General features: G+C 61.8%; 2 protein-coding genes across 2 annotated transcripts in view; one reads left to right on the forward strand and one right to left on the reverse strand.

Annotated features, from left to right (window-relative positions):
* The window catches only part of TSPEAR (thrombospondin type laminin G domain and EAR repeats), a 126,646-nt gene extending 116,540 nt beyond the window's left edge, over positions 1-10,106 (reverse strand). Inside the window, exon 1 of the mRNA XM_021071520.1 lies at positions 9,597-10,106. Within this exon, the coding sequence (XP_020927179.1) occupies positions 9,597-9,681 (85 nt within the window). The 5' untranslated portion in view covers positions 9,682-10,106. The remainder of the gene's footprint in view (positions 1-9,596) is intronic.
* LOC100622826 (keratin-associated protein 10-3-like) lies at positions 723-2,112 on the forward strand. The gene has a single exon (XM_003358999.4). It carries the CDS (start codon positions 1,185-1,187, stop codon positions 1,818-1,820), a length of 636 nt encoding a protein of 211 aa, XP_003359047.1. The 5' UTR covers positions 723-1,184; the 3' UTR covers positions 1,821-2,112.

A 15,265-nucleotide genomic window follows, 5' to 3' on the forward strand; every position in this document is an offset into this window, starting at 1 on the left:
TCATTGAAATGACATGGAAGCACTAACAGTGAAATAAACCCTCAGCCTCTACAGGGGCCCGTCCAGCCTCGGCCAGCCCCTGGCAAACGGCACTCTAACCCGCTCCTGGACACGGCCTGCCTGGGACCCTGCTGCCTGACCAGCCCAGCTCTTGGCAGGGGCCCCCTCCTTCCCAGCCCCTACCTGTCCAAGGTGGCTGTGATGTCCCAGCCGCCCAGCCAGCCTCAGAGACCTTCTGATGCCCGACGGGCACCCTGCCACCCGCCCCCGTGCTCCCCCGCCTCCACCCTCCACTTGCGGAGCCACCCTGACCCCGGCGCCTGGCAGTGTCTGGTCCAAAGAGATTGGGGACAGTTCCCTGGACCACTGTGTATCCCACTGGGCATCCCAAGAGGCCATGGACAGAAGTCCAGGCTCAGCTCCCAGGAAAGATGCCGTGGGCAGCCGAGTGGACCACAGAGGAAAGGGAAGGACGAGCAGAAGGAGCCCCGACAGGCTGGCCAGCGGGTGGGGGGTGGGCCACCATGTGACCACTGTGGCCAGAGCCACACGGGCGCCGATTGCTTGGCAGGTGAACAGGAGAGCACGGGGACCACTGCCCACAGACAAGCCCACCCCTGAGAGGCAGTCTGCAGGGACAGTGGCCCAAAGCCTGCTGTCCCCGGGCTGCACCCTCCCTCCAGGCCGGGGCCAAGTCAGCCTCACCACAGCCACAACCCACCCCGTGTCTCCACCCTCCCGACATCTGCAGGGACTCCGGGACAAATGCAAAAAAAGGGACCAGAGGCCCCAGAAAGGAGCCACTTCCAGGGCCCAGAATCCAAGTCCCCCTCCCTGGTCACCTGGTCCCAGGAAGAACGCCCTGCACTGCGTCCTCCGGCCTGGGCTCCATCCCAAACCAGTGCTCCCACACCCACTCAGCACGGGGGCGGGTGGGCCCCCAGGCCCAACACACGCGGGATGTTACGAGCTGGGCCTCAGTTCCCGGGAAAATAAAACAGCCCTAATGAGGGTTTCCATGAACCAGATCCAAACACCACCAAGGAAGGAAGGGCGTTGGGAGCCTCCTATGGGGACGACACACCACACCCAGGAGGGGTATAAAAGCCACAGCCTGAGCACCTCACACACACACACACACACACTCACACACACTCACCTCCTCCAGCCCCACCGCCCCCACCATGGCCGCCTCCACCCTGTCCGGCTGCTCCAGCAACCTGAGCTACGGCAGCCACGTCTACCTGCCCGGTCCCTGTCACCCCTGCACCGGCTCCTCCTGGCAGTGGGACGACTGTCCAGAGAGCTGCTGCGAGCCCCCCTGCTGCGCCCCCAGCGGCTGCACCCCCGCGCCCCGCCTGGCCCTCGTCTGCACCCCAGCGAGCTGTGAGCCCAGCCCCTGCCTGTCAGGCTGCACCAGCTCCTGCACCTCCTCCCCCTGCCAGCCGGCCTGCTGTGCGCCCGTCTGCTGCAGGCCTGTCTGCTGCAGGCCCGTCTGTTGCACGCCTGTCTGTTGCACACCTGTGTGCTGCACACCTGTGTGCTGTGAGGCCTCCCCCTGCTCGGCCTCCTCGTGCTGCCAGCCCAGCCCCTGCCCCTGCCCCTCGTCCTGCTGCAGACCCTCGTCCTCCGTGTCCCTCCTCTGCCGGCCCATGTGCCGCCCCGCCTGCTGCGTGCCCGTCTCCTCCTGCGGGGCCCCCGCCTCCTGCTGCCAGCCCAGCTGCTGCCGCCCGGCCTCCTGCGTGTCCCTGCTCTGCCGCCCCGCGTGCTCCCGCCCCGCCTGCTGTGTGCCCGCCTCGGCCTGCGAGTCCTGCTGCTGACCGGGCCCGTCCCCCCGGGGCCAGCCGGGCACTGCAGGGGCCCTCACCTCTACCACAGCTGCCCCCCGGCTGCCTTCAGGGTTTTCCCTAGGAGCTGAGCTGCGTGGACAGCCCCTTCCCCTCTCAGCCCAGGAGGGGGTCCCGCCACACTCGGGATGACCCTGCCCCCAGCCAGGGCCCCTCCCCCGAGGGTCGAGGTGCTCAGGCTTGGGGACCTTCCCCCACCCAGGCCTCAGTGGCATCAGCTCCGAAGCTGCTTGGACACGTAATAAACAGCCTGCGTTTAGTGGTGCTTTGCTCTCTTCCTGTCGTTTCTAGTAGAATTGCCAGCCTGTCCCCCCAGAGGGGCCTCGCTGCCCTGCTGTCCCCGGCCACACTGGCCGCCCTCTGGGCCTTGCCCACACTGCCCTGGCATCCAGCTCCTGTCCCAGGAATGGCATCCCTGAGAGCCAGCTGGGCACTATCCCTGCCCATACCCCCACCACGGCCAGCCTCCCGGTCACCCTCGGAGCTGGACTCAGCATGAGCTTTTTGGGTAAAGCACTTGCACGTGACCTCACTGACCTCAGACCCCAACGAGCAGGGCTTGGCCTGTCTGTGGCCTGCAGGTTACCCCCAACGGCCATGGACCCCCCCCTAGGCTTTCAGGGCCTCCTCTGGCCAGTCTGCCCCCTCCTGCTGCCAGGCGCCCGCCCCTCCCCACAGGGGTCTTGAGCTGAATGGATAAACGTCGCCGTCCTCAGCTTGATGCGTCCTCTTTCCTGCTCATTTTATGTTTCGTTATTTCCGGCCCCACGGCCCCTGGACAGCTCTGGCCTCAGCAACCTTGGAGACGAGCCAGGTCTGGGGAGGGCTGAGGCCGCCCCGTCGCCCCCCCGGCCCTCAACTCCCACGTCTGCACCTCTGGGCAGCTCTGGGAGCTGCTCTAAGATACCGGTGGCAACACTGGCCAGTGGGCTCCTTGGCAAGAGGGCCCCCTTGCCCCAGGCCTGGCTCTCCCTGCTCCCTCTCAGAATGGCGCAAGGGCGGGGGCCCAGCTGCCACCCCCCCAGCTTCCTGCACCTGAACCTCCCCTTGAACTTCGCTCCTTATTCATATTCAAGTGTCCCCAGCCTGCCTAGTCTGGGCCACTGCACAGGCCAGCGACAACGCCCCTCCCCAGCCCGGTCTGGGCAGGGTGTGGCCAAGGTCAAGGGGAAGAGGCCGGAGGGTGGTGACTTGAGGCCCCTGCTCTCGGTCTGGGGCCCAGGCTTGCCGCCTGGGGTTCACCCTTGGGGCCTGTCTGGAGGGGCTCCAGGCCTCCCAGAACCCTAAGCTCCCACGCCCAGCCTCGCTCCTAAGCTACCACCCCTGCCTCTCTCTCCCAGGGCCACCTCCTGGCTCCCGACCCTTCTCTGCTTCTGATGTGACATCTCACTCGGGTGGCCGTGACATCCAGGAAGGTGTTCCCCTAAAGGAGGGGGTCACCTGAGCCTGCCAGGGTCTCCCTGAGAAGCTTGGCCAGCCTCCCCGGCAGGGTTGCTTTTCCAGGGCCACGAGCCCCCCTCCCCAGAAGGGGGTCCCCAGGGAGGCTGTCATTACAAGCAGGGCCTTCCTGCAACTCTGCCTGGGTGGTGGAAACGGGCACAGACAGACCAGCACCTTGCAGCACCGCCCCTCCATTCTGGGGCATCAGAGGCAGGTGGGAGTCCTGACCTGGCTTCCCTGGGGATGCTGCCCCGTCCCCTGGGGACGCTGCCCTGTCCCTGGGACACTACGATGGAGGAAAACATGCACAAAATCCATTTTCCAGGGTTACGGGGGCCAGAAAATTCCCTGTGACTCTGCCCAACAGGGCTTCCTCTAGGCTTTTAGCATATCCCCGCCCGCATGCCCCCCCCACCCCAGGGTCACCAGTCGCCTCCCAGAGACCAGTGAGCTGGAGGCCCCAACTTCCTGTATGCTTTGACTCCGCTGACTGGCTAGTGAAACCCACAGGCCCTTCTCAGAAACTCAAATTTAATGCATAAAATAAAATGCTCCAGATTTCAAGGAGAGCGCATCACCAATTACCACAAACAAATTATCTTAATGATGTAATGAGACGCTGGCTCTTTCCTGAAGGCATCAACTAACAAGAGGAGCAACGGGCCTCCGGCAGGGGAGGGACAGAGCATTCGGGCCGATGTGGACCACGCAGGAGGATATCCCTGGGCTGGTGACAGGCCCAGGTGCTGCCAGCAGCTGCTCATCTGTCACTGGGAGCTGCTGCACCTGGGCAGCTAGGAAGAGGAAGGTGCAGTGCTTCCTGCCCGGGTTCGGCCCCTGAGCTCCACGCCCTGACCCTGGATGGAGCCAGCTTCCTGGAGGACAGCATGCGGGCAGGCGGCAAAGGGGCTCTGGTTTATCCAGAAAGATGCACAAAATGCAGACCTGCCCGCCGCTGTTCTGGTCTGGTCTGCGGGGCCGGCAGAGGCAGCTGCCGGTCACCACCGACTGGCCACCCTTCCCCGGGGTGCCCCCGGCTCAGCACTCACCCGCCAGACCCGCGACACACGGAGCGAGGCGTCCTGGGGAGGGTCGCTGCCCTGCGCAGGGGTCCCCTGAGCGCAAACCTGAGCCCAACGCCACGCGGCTGCCCCCGAGCCCCGGCTGCGGAGCCTCAGCGCCTGGGAGACCCCCGCGGCTCTGTCACCCGCGCCGCGGAGAGCGTGGGAACGCGGGGGGCCAAAAAACGACGGAATGTGAGCCCCGGGGTGGATCCGCTCCGCGTTCCTTCCAGCGGCCCACAGGCGGGTACGAATTAATATCCGTGTAATTATTACTCACGTATTAATACTCGCGCGTATTCACACACCGGCGCACACCATGCACGAGCGCGCGCACACACCCCAGAACCGTGCACGAGCGCGAGCGCGCGCACGCCTCCCCTCCCCCGACGTAGCAGGACGCCCTCGGTCCCCGCGCCCCCGCGTCCCGCCAGGCCAGGCGCGCGGGTCCCTCGCTCCGCAGGTGTGACAGCAAGGCCAGCGCAGGCAGTGGGACTCGCCCCCGCCCGCCCAGAGGTGGGCAGCTCCGCCTTCCCCTTCGGGGTCGCCTCCCCGCCCCCTTCCGTCCTCGGGTGGGGACAAGTGGGCGGACTTCTCCTCTCCTGGGTGCCAGCGGCGGGGCAGAGAGACTCGCCTGAGACCCCCACAGAGGCCCCACCCCAGAGCAGGGCTACCTGGGCAGGGGCCGTGCCAGGCCTGCCCTGGGGGTCGGGATGAAAAGTGAGGCGCTGACGGAGTGTCCCCTCCCGAGCCCCAGCCCCTCTGAGGACCAAGATCTGCGGAAAAGAACTGGCTCCCTCGACCGAAGCCGCTCCCTCCGCCTTCTGAACCGAGCTGCGGGTGGGGCACGTGGGGCATCCGCGTGGGCGGGGCTTCGGAGGTCGGGTGGGGTCCCGAGAGGCTCGGTGAGCCCGGGGCAGCACCCCCTCCCAGAAACGCTCAGGGCCAGAGATATGGGAGTAGGAAGCCAGGGTGACAGCGGGAACCCATCCCCGCGCTCCGCAGACTCTCAATATGGGGAGATAAAGAGGTGCCGGGGGTTCAGGATCCACCCGGGGCGATGGGGGGGCGGTTAGAGGAGGTGGAGGGTCAGGGCAGAGGGCCCCAGCACCAGCCCCGGTGTTCTGCGGAGATGAGGGGTTGGAGGGGGTGCGGTCCAGCTGGAAACAAAGTCCGGACCCAGAAGCACGCAGTTGGTGGCTTCTTAGGTTTTTCCTGGTAAAAGTCATCCTGGAAATCCATGATTTATTTAAAGATCAAAACCGTAGAACCAGCACGGAGTGTGTGAGGTTCCAATATAAAAATGAATATTCTTTGTTTCCTAATTTCTGTGCAAACGATATCCTGGCCTAAGGGTTGAGAAATGTTTACAAGGAAATGGTGACAGCGTCCCCGCGTGCGGGCCCCGTGCTAGGGGCAGTGTGGCACCTGGATTGGGTCTGGCCTCTTCTGTGCTTGGAAATGCAGGGGTGGCTCCCTTGAGATTTGTTTATGGAGAGAGGAAGGTGAGGGGCGAGGTGGGGTCTCCTCCAGGGCACAGGTGGCTGAGCCTGACTGACGGGGTGGGGGAGGGGAGGGCCGTTTAATAACACGCGTGGACTTTTGCTAAAAGCGACAAAATTAAAAAGCCTCGGCATTTCTTTGGGACAGTCTGTCAAGCAGCCTCTGTCTCCCCAGAACCCCCGACTTGGCAGTCTCTCCCCCCGGGGCACCCTAGAAGGGGTTCCATGTGCTGGGGATTACCGGGTGTGAAGCTCAGACAAGTTGGGTCTTGAACCCAGTCCTGGGCTGGCGCTGGGGCTGCTCCCATGCAGCCTCCCTGCTCCCAGCATAAGGGGTCCGTGCGGGAAACCTCGACTTCATGGACAAAGGACAGCGACCAGGAGCCCAGGGACGGCTTCCTAACTGCAAACCACCCAGCGGCTTCGCTTGACGCCACGGGAGCCCAGCAGGGGGCGTCGTGCCCACCCGGGATTCCCTGGAACCGCGGGGCGGGGCGGGGCTTGGCCAGGGCCTGGGACTCCCCAACTCGCTGGGGAGCGGGGCCTAAAGCTCTGCCCTTCCTCCCTTCCTGCAGCGTTTTCCCTAAAGGAGCCCAGAGGACCGGGTGCCAGAATTCCTGGGAGCCGCTGCGCCAGCGCAGGAAGGGGAGGGCCTCCTGCCCCCCAGGTGCCTCTCGCTGGGCCACTCCCCGCTGCCGCCCCACCCTCCGTCTTTAAAATGCAAGCCTCATTTCCTGGGCACCCCACCCACCCATCCTGGGGTCCCCGCCCCCACCCAACTGCAGAGCCTTTGTTGGTGCTGCGCCACCGGCAGAGCTGTGGTGTGACAGTGGGACCTGCTCCCGGTGGGCGGGGGCAGTGTCTCCCCTCCCTTTTCGGCCAATGAAGGAGGGAGGGAGGGGTGAGGACGGCCGTTAAGGCCCCCACAGAACCCCGCTTGACCTCCTGTCCCCGTGGAGATGCCAGGGGGTGGGGACAGGCTGAGTCGGGGTGGATGACAGGCTCTTTGGCCACGGCTGACGCTCACTCCCCGGCCGAGAGCCCAGGTCTAGAACACAGGCCACCAAGCTGCCCCCCGCAGGACATCCCCTGGCCCCACGCACCCCAGAACCATGGACTTCCTGTGGGTGCTGGGAGGGCCTTACAATCACTTTTCACCCTCGGTCCCAGGGCAGCTGGGTGGCTCAGTGAGCGGCGGGGGCGGGGGGGGGGTAGGAGGATCCAAGGACCCAGGCTGCCTCTGCCTCTGGGGTCAGGGAGGCCCATTGAGGCCTCGCGCCCCAGAGTCCTGCGGGCTTCACTCATCCCCTTCCGAGGAGCCCACCCACTGCCCCCCAGGTGCCCTGAGCCAGGGCGCTCCGCAAGCATCTGTGCCCACCGCCCACCCTCCGGCCCAGAGGCTGGTCCGGCAGCTGCAGCCGGTTTCTGGCCTGCACCTCCCTGCCCCCCACCCCAGCCCATCACAGCAGCCTCGCTCGTGCAGCCCGCCTGCCGGGGTCAGGGGTCATCGCTCTGGCTTGGCTGAGGGTCTCTGAGACCTGACGCATCCCCAGGCCCCACCCCTCATCAGAGAGTCTGCACCAGACCCTGGGCAGACATGTAACCTCAATTTCCCCATCGCCCAAACTGGTCCCGGCACCTCCTGTAAAGACGTCCTGGAGCGGCAAGCTCAGCTGAGAAGGGTGCTCGTGAGCCGCTGCCCACGGGCCTGCGGACCCCGGGAGCCCCCGGAGCCCCGCCCAGGCCCCCCGCTGTCAGCTGTCAGCACAGCTCCTGCTGCCTGGCTTCAGGTCCAGACGGCCCTCCGTCCACCCCCGGGCCTCCTGGACTGTCCCTCCCGGGGCTCCTGGACCTTGGGCTTGAAGCCCTCCAGACGCGTGTCCTGTTGCACCGTCATCCCCTGTAGGTCCAGCTCCTGGGCCCCTCCGGCCGCCCGCCACGGCCCAGACCCAGCGAACTCTTCAGCGCAGGTGTCAAGGTACAGCCCTCCCCTCACTGCCCTCCTGGGCTGGGGACACCTGACAATCGCAGCCCCTCCTGACCCACAGCCTTCCTCCCAGGGAGCTTCCTTGCAACCCAAGCGAGTCTGTACCCTGCCGCAAAGGGAGATGGGACAGTGCTGGAAGCAAAGCCCCCTCCCTAGCACTGTGCTGCCCAGAGAAAGGGTGTGGTGCCCAGGACGGGGGCGCACAAGCCCCGAAGCCCCTCGCAGCAGCAGGCACGCAGACCAGGGTGGGCAGGACCTCAAACCCGGGGGCGGGGTCCTCACAGCCAAGGCCTCAGCACGTCCACCCCAAGCCAGGGCTAAGGGGACGTGAAATCCAGCCCCACGCATGCACCCGCCGGGTCAACCCCTGTGCTTTTCCAACCCCAATGCAACCAAAGTGGCTTCTTTAACCATCTGGCTCCGGGCTATTATCAAGTGTCTTGGGAGCGTTCCAAATTGAGTTCAATGTTATTTACTTGGCTTTTATCTTTCCTCCCTGGTTCGTGGTATTTATATCTGGGTCATCTTTTAACTATTTGCAACATGCCTTCGCGGAGGGGGGCGGGCTTTATAAATAACCTTTATTATTAATATGCAGGTTGATCCTGCTCCCAGGGCTGAAGGGAACATGAAGATACACGTCTGTGACTCACCCCCACCGGGGAGACACCGATCGCTCAGGACGACGGCGGCTCAGGCTGCACCCTGGACCCCGAGTGTTGGTCTGTCCTGTGCTTGAAACCGGGGGACGCAGGCCTACAGGTGGACTTGGTTTCTGTGTGGCTGCAAACCACTCCTCCCGAGGCTGTGAGCGCGGCAGGTGCAGCTGCCTCGGGGGCCCAGGAGGGGCTCCAGTCCTTCCCAAAACGCCCACCCCAGGGCCTATGCACCTCTGCCCGCACCGCCCAGCTGTCTCCTAGGAGGCTGGGGACCTTTAGACCCCCCACCCCTGCACACACACACACCGTGCAGTTCAGCATGCCAGACGGGGGAGCCTCACCAGCCACCCCCGGTCCTGTCGCTGGGAACCAAGCGCCACCCGAGCAAAAAGCCATAATGTGCAGCGACCCCGGAGGGTCCCAGGACCCAGGATGAGCTCTTTGCAGATAAACCCGGAGCCACCCACCCGCCCTGGCACCTCCCTTGACACCACTGACACAGGCCTGCTGCCCTCCGCAAGGCCCATGGCCATCACTCGCCCCCCGCGGCTCTGGCCACTGGCTCTCATTGCCCTGTTACTGTTTCTTCGTGTTGGTTTGATAAATAAAATCTCTTAGTAGAAAGTCCAGAAGGGCATGATGAGGTCACAGTCATGGGCAGGTCAACCCCCTCCCCGCATCCGCTCTGGGGGGTCCCTGCTTGCGGCTGGCCCCGCGTTTCTTGCCTCTCGTGGGACAGGACGGCCAAGCCCGGGCACTGCTGGGTGGCTCTCTGTCCATGGCGGGCCCCGGCGGGCGGGCGGGCGAGGCATCACAGGGACCCTTGCCAGGCACCCGCCAGCTGCGGGCTTCATTCCTCAAGCAGGTGTGAGGCCGCCGGGGAGGCCCAGCAGGTAAGTCCTGTGAAGGGCCTCCAAGGGGGAGGTGGCTCTTGGGAGGCGTCCCCACCCTGTTAGCGTTTCTATTGTGAGCGCCCTGCTGCTCCCTTTCATCTGCCGGCGAAGTGCTGCTGCTCCCAAAGCCAGCCCGACCTCGACGGTGGCTTCGCACCCCTCCTGGCCCCCAGCGTGCACCCCAGGCCACGCTGGGCCCCCACTTACCCGTGCAGGGCTCCCATCGCCGGACGCCTTGGCCGGGGGTCGCCAGGGGCAGGAGCGCCACACACAGAGTCAGCAGGACAGACATGAGGGGCCCGGGTCCCAAGCTCCATCCAGGGGCTCCACACGCGCCCGCGCCCGGAGCAGCCGCTCCTCACACCGGGCTCCGCCCGACCAGGGCAGCCTCGGGGCCGCGGGCCGTCACTGGGGCGGCCACATCCCTGAGGTCCGCGGGGGACGGGGTGCGGGCCGGCGGGCGGCCGCCTGGCTCTATCTCCTGCTTCCCGCCCGGGCGGGGGTCCCGGCCTGCAGGTGACGAGATAGCATCTCCGCGGGGCTGCAGTGCGTCACCGGCGTCACCGGCGAAGGCAAGACGGAAATGGATCCCCCGGGGGAGCTGAGAGCCGGGCGGGAGCCGTCGCGGGGCGCGCTCCGCGGGTTGCAGGGGCAGAGCGGTGGCGGCGGCGGCCCGTCCGCGTCCCCGTCCCCGCAGTGGCCGTCCAGGAGGGCTGGGCTCCCGCCCAGGCTTTTATCTGAGCCCGGCCCTCCCTCCCCAGGGGGTGTGGGTTTGTCAACTGCTGGGTTTCAGGAATTTCCCTCCGGAGGGAAGTCCGTCCTTCAAGGGAACAGCTAATGAGGAGACGGGGGCGTCGCTGGGGGCGGGAGGGGCCCCAGCGGGCTCGGGGGGTCGTTCACCCCAGCCGCGGTCACTGAGGGCTGGCCCCGCAAAACCTCGGTCCGTCCCTGTTATTAAGAGGGATTATTCTCTTTTAAAGCGCCCGGCCCGCCACCCCGCACCCCTCGGGAGAGCTCACAGGCCGCCAAGGGGCCCCTGTGCCTTGCGAACCCCAGCCTCTCCCGGGAAGCCCCACCTCTGAGGTGTGGGCAGGGGCCCGTCTGACACAGAAGGGGTTTGTGGGGGCCACAGCCCCCAGGACAGGGCTTGGGGGAGAGACAGACAGAGCTGGGGGGAGGGAGGGAGAGACAGAGAAGGGGGGGAGGAGAGAGAGATGGAGAGACAAAAGTGGGGGGGCGGGTGTCAGAGCCGCTTCCCATAAAACGCCCCATGACTAGAGATTCCCCCCCAGCCCGCCCGTCTGTCTCTCTGTCCCTGTCTGTTCCCACAGCCAGTTTATGTCCTGGTCACAGGGTCTCTGTCCTCTGGGGAGACACGAAGAAGGCCCCTTACACCTGCCCCGCTCCCCTCTGCTCCAGCCGCCCGCCCACTGGGCACACAGGGTAAGGTGGATGGGGAGCTGTGACCCACGCGCGCACACGGGCACACACGCACGTGCGCGCGCGCACACGTACAGGCGTCACTGATGAGAGAAAGGACGCGCCCCCCACCCGAGGGTGGGAGAGCAGCCGTTTCAAACCGAATGGATCCAACTTTTCTCAGTTGATGGGAACATTGAGGTCCAGTGGCCTGGGCGGGGGCAGGGGGGGGCAGGCCAGGACAGGTGACTTCCCACAGGATGGGCAGGTGGCCCTTGTGCAGGGGTCACTGTGACTCCGCTGACCTCGACACATGACCATTGACCTCTGACACCCAGTCTCTTGCTGACTTTTAACTGGTCAATGACAAGAAAACCTTGTATATTGCTTAACAACCAGATTTGAAAAATCAAATTCTGTAGCTTGAACTCTTCCGAAAGGCCCTCCTCCTATTACGTTTGATCCAGTGAGACCAGTGAGACGTGACGACAAACAAAGGTTAACTAATGAAAAACTCTTCATTTCTTTTCTTTTCATGGCCAAACACGCGGGATATGGAAGTTCCTGGGCCAAGGGTCAAATCAGAGCTGCAGCTGTCGGCCTGCACCCCAGCGCACGGCAAGGCCTGATCCTTAAGCTACTGAGCGAGACTGGGGATCAAACCCGCATCCTCAGGGATACTAGTTGGGTTCTTAACCCGCTGAGTCACAGTGGCAACTCCAAAGTTATTAATTTTTTAAAACTACAAAAACATGTTGCTGAACACAGAAAAATCTCAGCTTTGCCCTCTCTAGGCTGGTTCCCGTGTGACCGTGGACATGCCACACAAATGCTCTGCATTTTGTCCCCTTGTCTGTCGGGTGTGCCGCTGAGAGCTGCACGGCAGGGCGTCCTGGGGGGCTCTCGGTGGGCACAGGCAGCATAAAGCAGCATCCACCTGCATCCAGGCACGTGGGCTCCGAGGGCCCAGGCAGAGGCACCTGAGAGGGGAGGCCTCTGTGGCTTCGGCAACAAAGAAAACTGCGTACAGGAGCTCCTGATGTGGCTCAGCAGTTAGCGAACCCAACTAGTATCCATGAGGACACGGGTTCAATCCCTGGCCTGGCTCAGTGGGTTAAGGATCCGGTATTGCCGTGAGTTGTAGTGTAGGTCGAAGGTGCGGCTCGGCTCCCACGTTGCTGAGGCTGTGGTGTAGGCTGGTGGCTTCAGATCTGTTTGGACCCCTAGCCTGGGAACCTCCATATGCCCCGAGTGCAGCCCTAAAAAGAAAAAGAAAGAAAGAAAACTGCTTACAGCTTTTCCTACCCCAGTTTCCCCCAAGGCTGTGTGTCCCGAGGTCACTTGTTCACGTCACAGCCACCAAAGCCCAGAGCTGTGTCCCAAGAGCCCACCGAGACAAACGTGTTCCTGCCGCAGTGTCCCAGCCCGGAGCGTGGCACTGCCAGAGTGCCGCAGGTGGACATCCCTCTGCAAATCCTTCGGAACCTGCCCGAACCTTCGCAGGCAGGATTTTCCTCCCGGCAGCAGGCCGGGTAAAGGCCAGGAGGAACGGGCCGGAGGAAGCGCCTCCTGCCTCCAAATGAAAACGGGAAATCCTGCAGGAACTTCCCAACACGCACCCTGGGTATCTCTGGGGCCGCCCCTCCCCACTGCCCCCCCAGCCACGGAGGGGAGGTGGCCACCGCTCAGGTCTCCAATGGGGCCCAGGCACCTGACGCTGCAGACGCAACTGCCACCCGGCGCCTCCCCGAGCCGCTGTTCAACCCCGAGGAGGTGAGGCTTCCCCAGGCAAACGGAGAGAGGGGACGCGTAAGAGAGACTTCCGCAGCGGTACCTGCCTGCCGCACGACAATGCTGATGTCCCAGTCCCGGGTTTTCTATTAAACGACCTGTGTCGTCTGCTGTTGAGCCCCAGTGGTTTTTAGGAATCTAAAGACACACACACTCGCCTGCAATAGGCCACAGTTTGGTGATTAATGACCGCTGTCCTAAGGATACTTGGAAAGATCTCGGAAGCAGAAGAGACCTTTGGCGAGTCTACATAGACGTGGAAGGACCTGCCAAGTTTGGACAGTGGGCATCGAGCCCCGCCCCCACCCTGGGGGGCCTGTGCTCCTGGCAATCCCTGACGCCCCCTGGAGAGAGCACGTGAGGCCTGCCCGGTCCAGGAAATGCAGGCTAGAAGTCCACTCTGAAAGTGATTTAATGACACCGGTCTCACCAGGTTATTGAATAAGAGGATGAGACCTTGCTTTTCTTGTCGCAAGAAGCCTATTTTGGATACGAGGGCTCTTAAGCCGTTGCCTGCTGTACAGGGTTGTGGCAAATGTTTTCTCCCCATCACTTCTTTCTTGATGCTTGGCTTTAAATCCTTTGCTAAAATGCTTTTCAATGCTTTTGTCTTTTGCCAGGTATTAACGTTTTTTATCTACTCAGCAACATTTTCCTTAAGACTCGTGGGTCTTAAAAGGCTTTCCCGTTTCCCTGCTGCTGTGTTGTGTCTGTGCAGCTCTCTGTTCCACCCGGAGCGTGGTCTCGACCCTTCGAACGCAGCGAGCTGAACTCTGTTTCCAGAAAGCTGGTGCACACGCATGCTCGTTTAGCAGCCCTCTTTTCCCACTGCCTTAAAATGTCCCCTTTGGGACGGATTAGGCTTCTACGCACACTTGGAGCCACTCCACTCATCTCCGTTCTACTAATCTCCTGTCTCTTTCCTTTGCCAGCTATTATTTTGACAACAGCATTTATAGTAAGTGCTCATACACGCGGCTAAAGGATACAGGCATTTTCAACTATGTGTTAGTAATTCTCACAGGTTTTCCCAGATGAACTTAAAAACGACTGGTTCTCATCTCCACTTTCCAGTGAAATTCGAACAAGCGAGCAAAAACCATTACAGATATACCTCCTGGAATGGCAGTCCGTTTACAGATTAATCTCAGAATACCGTCTGTTTTTGGAGTTCCCGTCGTGGCGCAGTGATTAACGAATCCGACTAGGAACCATGAAGTTGCGGGTTCGGTCCCTGCCCTTGCTCAGTGGGTTAACGATCTGGCGTTGCCGTGAGCTGTGGTGTAGGTCACAGACTCGGCTCGGATCCTGTGTTGCTGTGGCTCTGGCGTAGGCTGGCAGCTACAGCTCCGATTAGACCCCTAGCCTGGGAACCTCCATATGCCACAGGAGCGGCCCAAGAAATGGCAAAAAGACCAAAAAAAAAAAAAAAAAATACCGTCTATTTTTATGATAGGACGTCTTCCCACTCAGGGACATGTGTATCTCTCTGTTTGTTCCAATCTTGAACTCAATTCATCAAACACATTTACAGTTTTGAACAGAGAGGCTTTGTGCTTTTTGTGCAGTTATTCCTGCAGAGAGCTGATAAATTTACGTATAATTTTATCATCACTGTGAACAAAAGCCCCCATTTCCACCTGTAACTGGTTGTTGCTGTAGAAAGAAAACCAGCTCACTTTTGTGCCGTTATCTTGGATCCGGCAACCTGAAATTTACTACAGGGTTTTAGACTCCTGTTTCCTAGACAAACATTGTCTTCAAATAAAAATAACGTTGGCCCCTCTGTTTTAACATGTGTACCCGTCTGTCTTCTAACTTTATGGCATGAGCTGGAGCCTTCAAAACAATACTGGGAACAGTGACACCGGTGAGCTTACCTCAGCCCGGAGCCCAACGGGAAAGCAGTTGGGTTTGGAGGCGTCACCACATCCAAGAATCCCTCTTCTGTCCCTCTTTTACTTAGAGGAGGAATGGCTGTGGCCTCTTGTCAAGTGCCTTTGCACAAAGATTGACTTCACACATTTTCTTTCTTTTTTTTTTTGGGGGGGGGGTCTCTTTAGGGCCACACTCGTGGCATATGAAGGTCCCCAGGCTAGGAGTCCAGGGGGAGCTACAGCTGCCAGCCTACACCACGGCCACAGCAACGCCACATCCTAGCCTCATCTGCGACCTACACCACAGCTTGGAGCAATGCTGGATCCTTAACCCACGGAGAGAGGCCAGGGATTGAATCTGCACCCTCATGTATGCCAGTCAGATTCCTTTCCCCTGAGCTGCGACAGCAATGCCGATTTCACCCATTTTCAGTTCTACTTCAAGGGGATCAATCGTAGGCCTCTTTCTTAAAGCTGCCCACCCTGGCAATCCTGGGGTGAAGCACAGGGGCGGGCCCTGTCCTCCTAACACACTGCAGACGCCATCCAACGTTTCATTTGGAGCACTCTCTTACACGCATGTCACCTGCTCTTGTCCCCACCCTCTGCCAAGGCAGCCCCTGGGTTCATCTTCTCCCAGACTTAGGAGGCACCTAACCCTAACCCTAAACTCTAACCCTAACCCTAAACCTTAACCCTAACCCCAACCCTAAACCCTAACCCCAAACCTTAACCCCAACCCTAAACCCTAACCCTGTACCTCTGTGCTGAGTGTCAGACTGTCTTTGC

The sequence above is a fragment of the Sus scrofa genome, chromosome 13, assembly GCF_000003025.6.
Source record: "Sus scrofa isolate TJ Tabasco breed Duroc chromosome 13, Sscrofa11.1, whole genome shotgun sequence".
Taxonomy (NCBI): domain Eukaryota; kingdom Metazoa; phylum Chordata; class Mammalia; order Artiodactyla; family Suidae; genus Sus; species Sus scrofa.

Excerpts from the sequence above, each read along its gene's own strand:
- LOC100622826 (XM_003358999.4), top strand. The coding sequence starts at position 1,185 with ATGGCCGCCTCCACCCTGTCCGGCTGCTCCAGCAACCTGAGCTACGGC.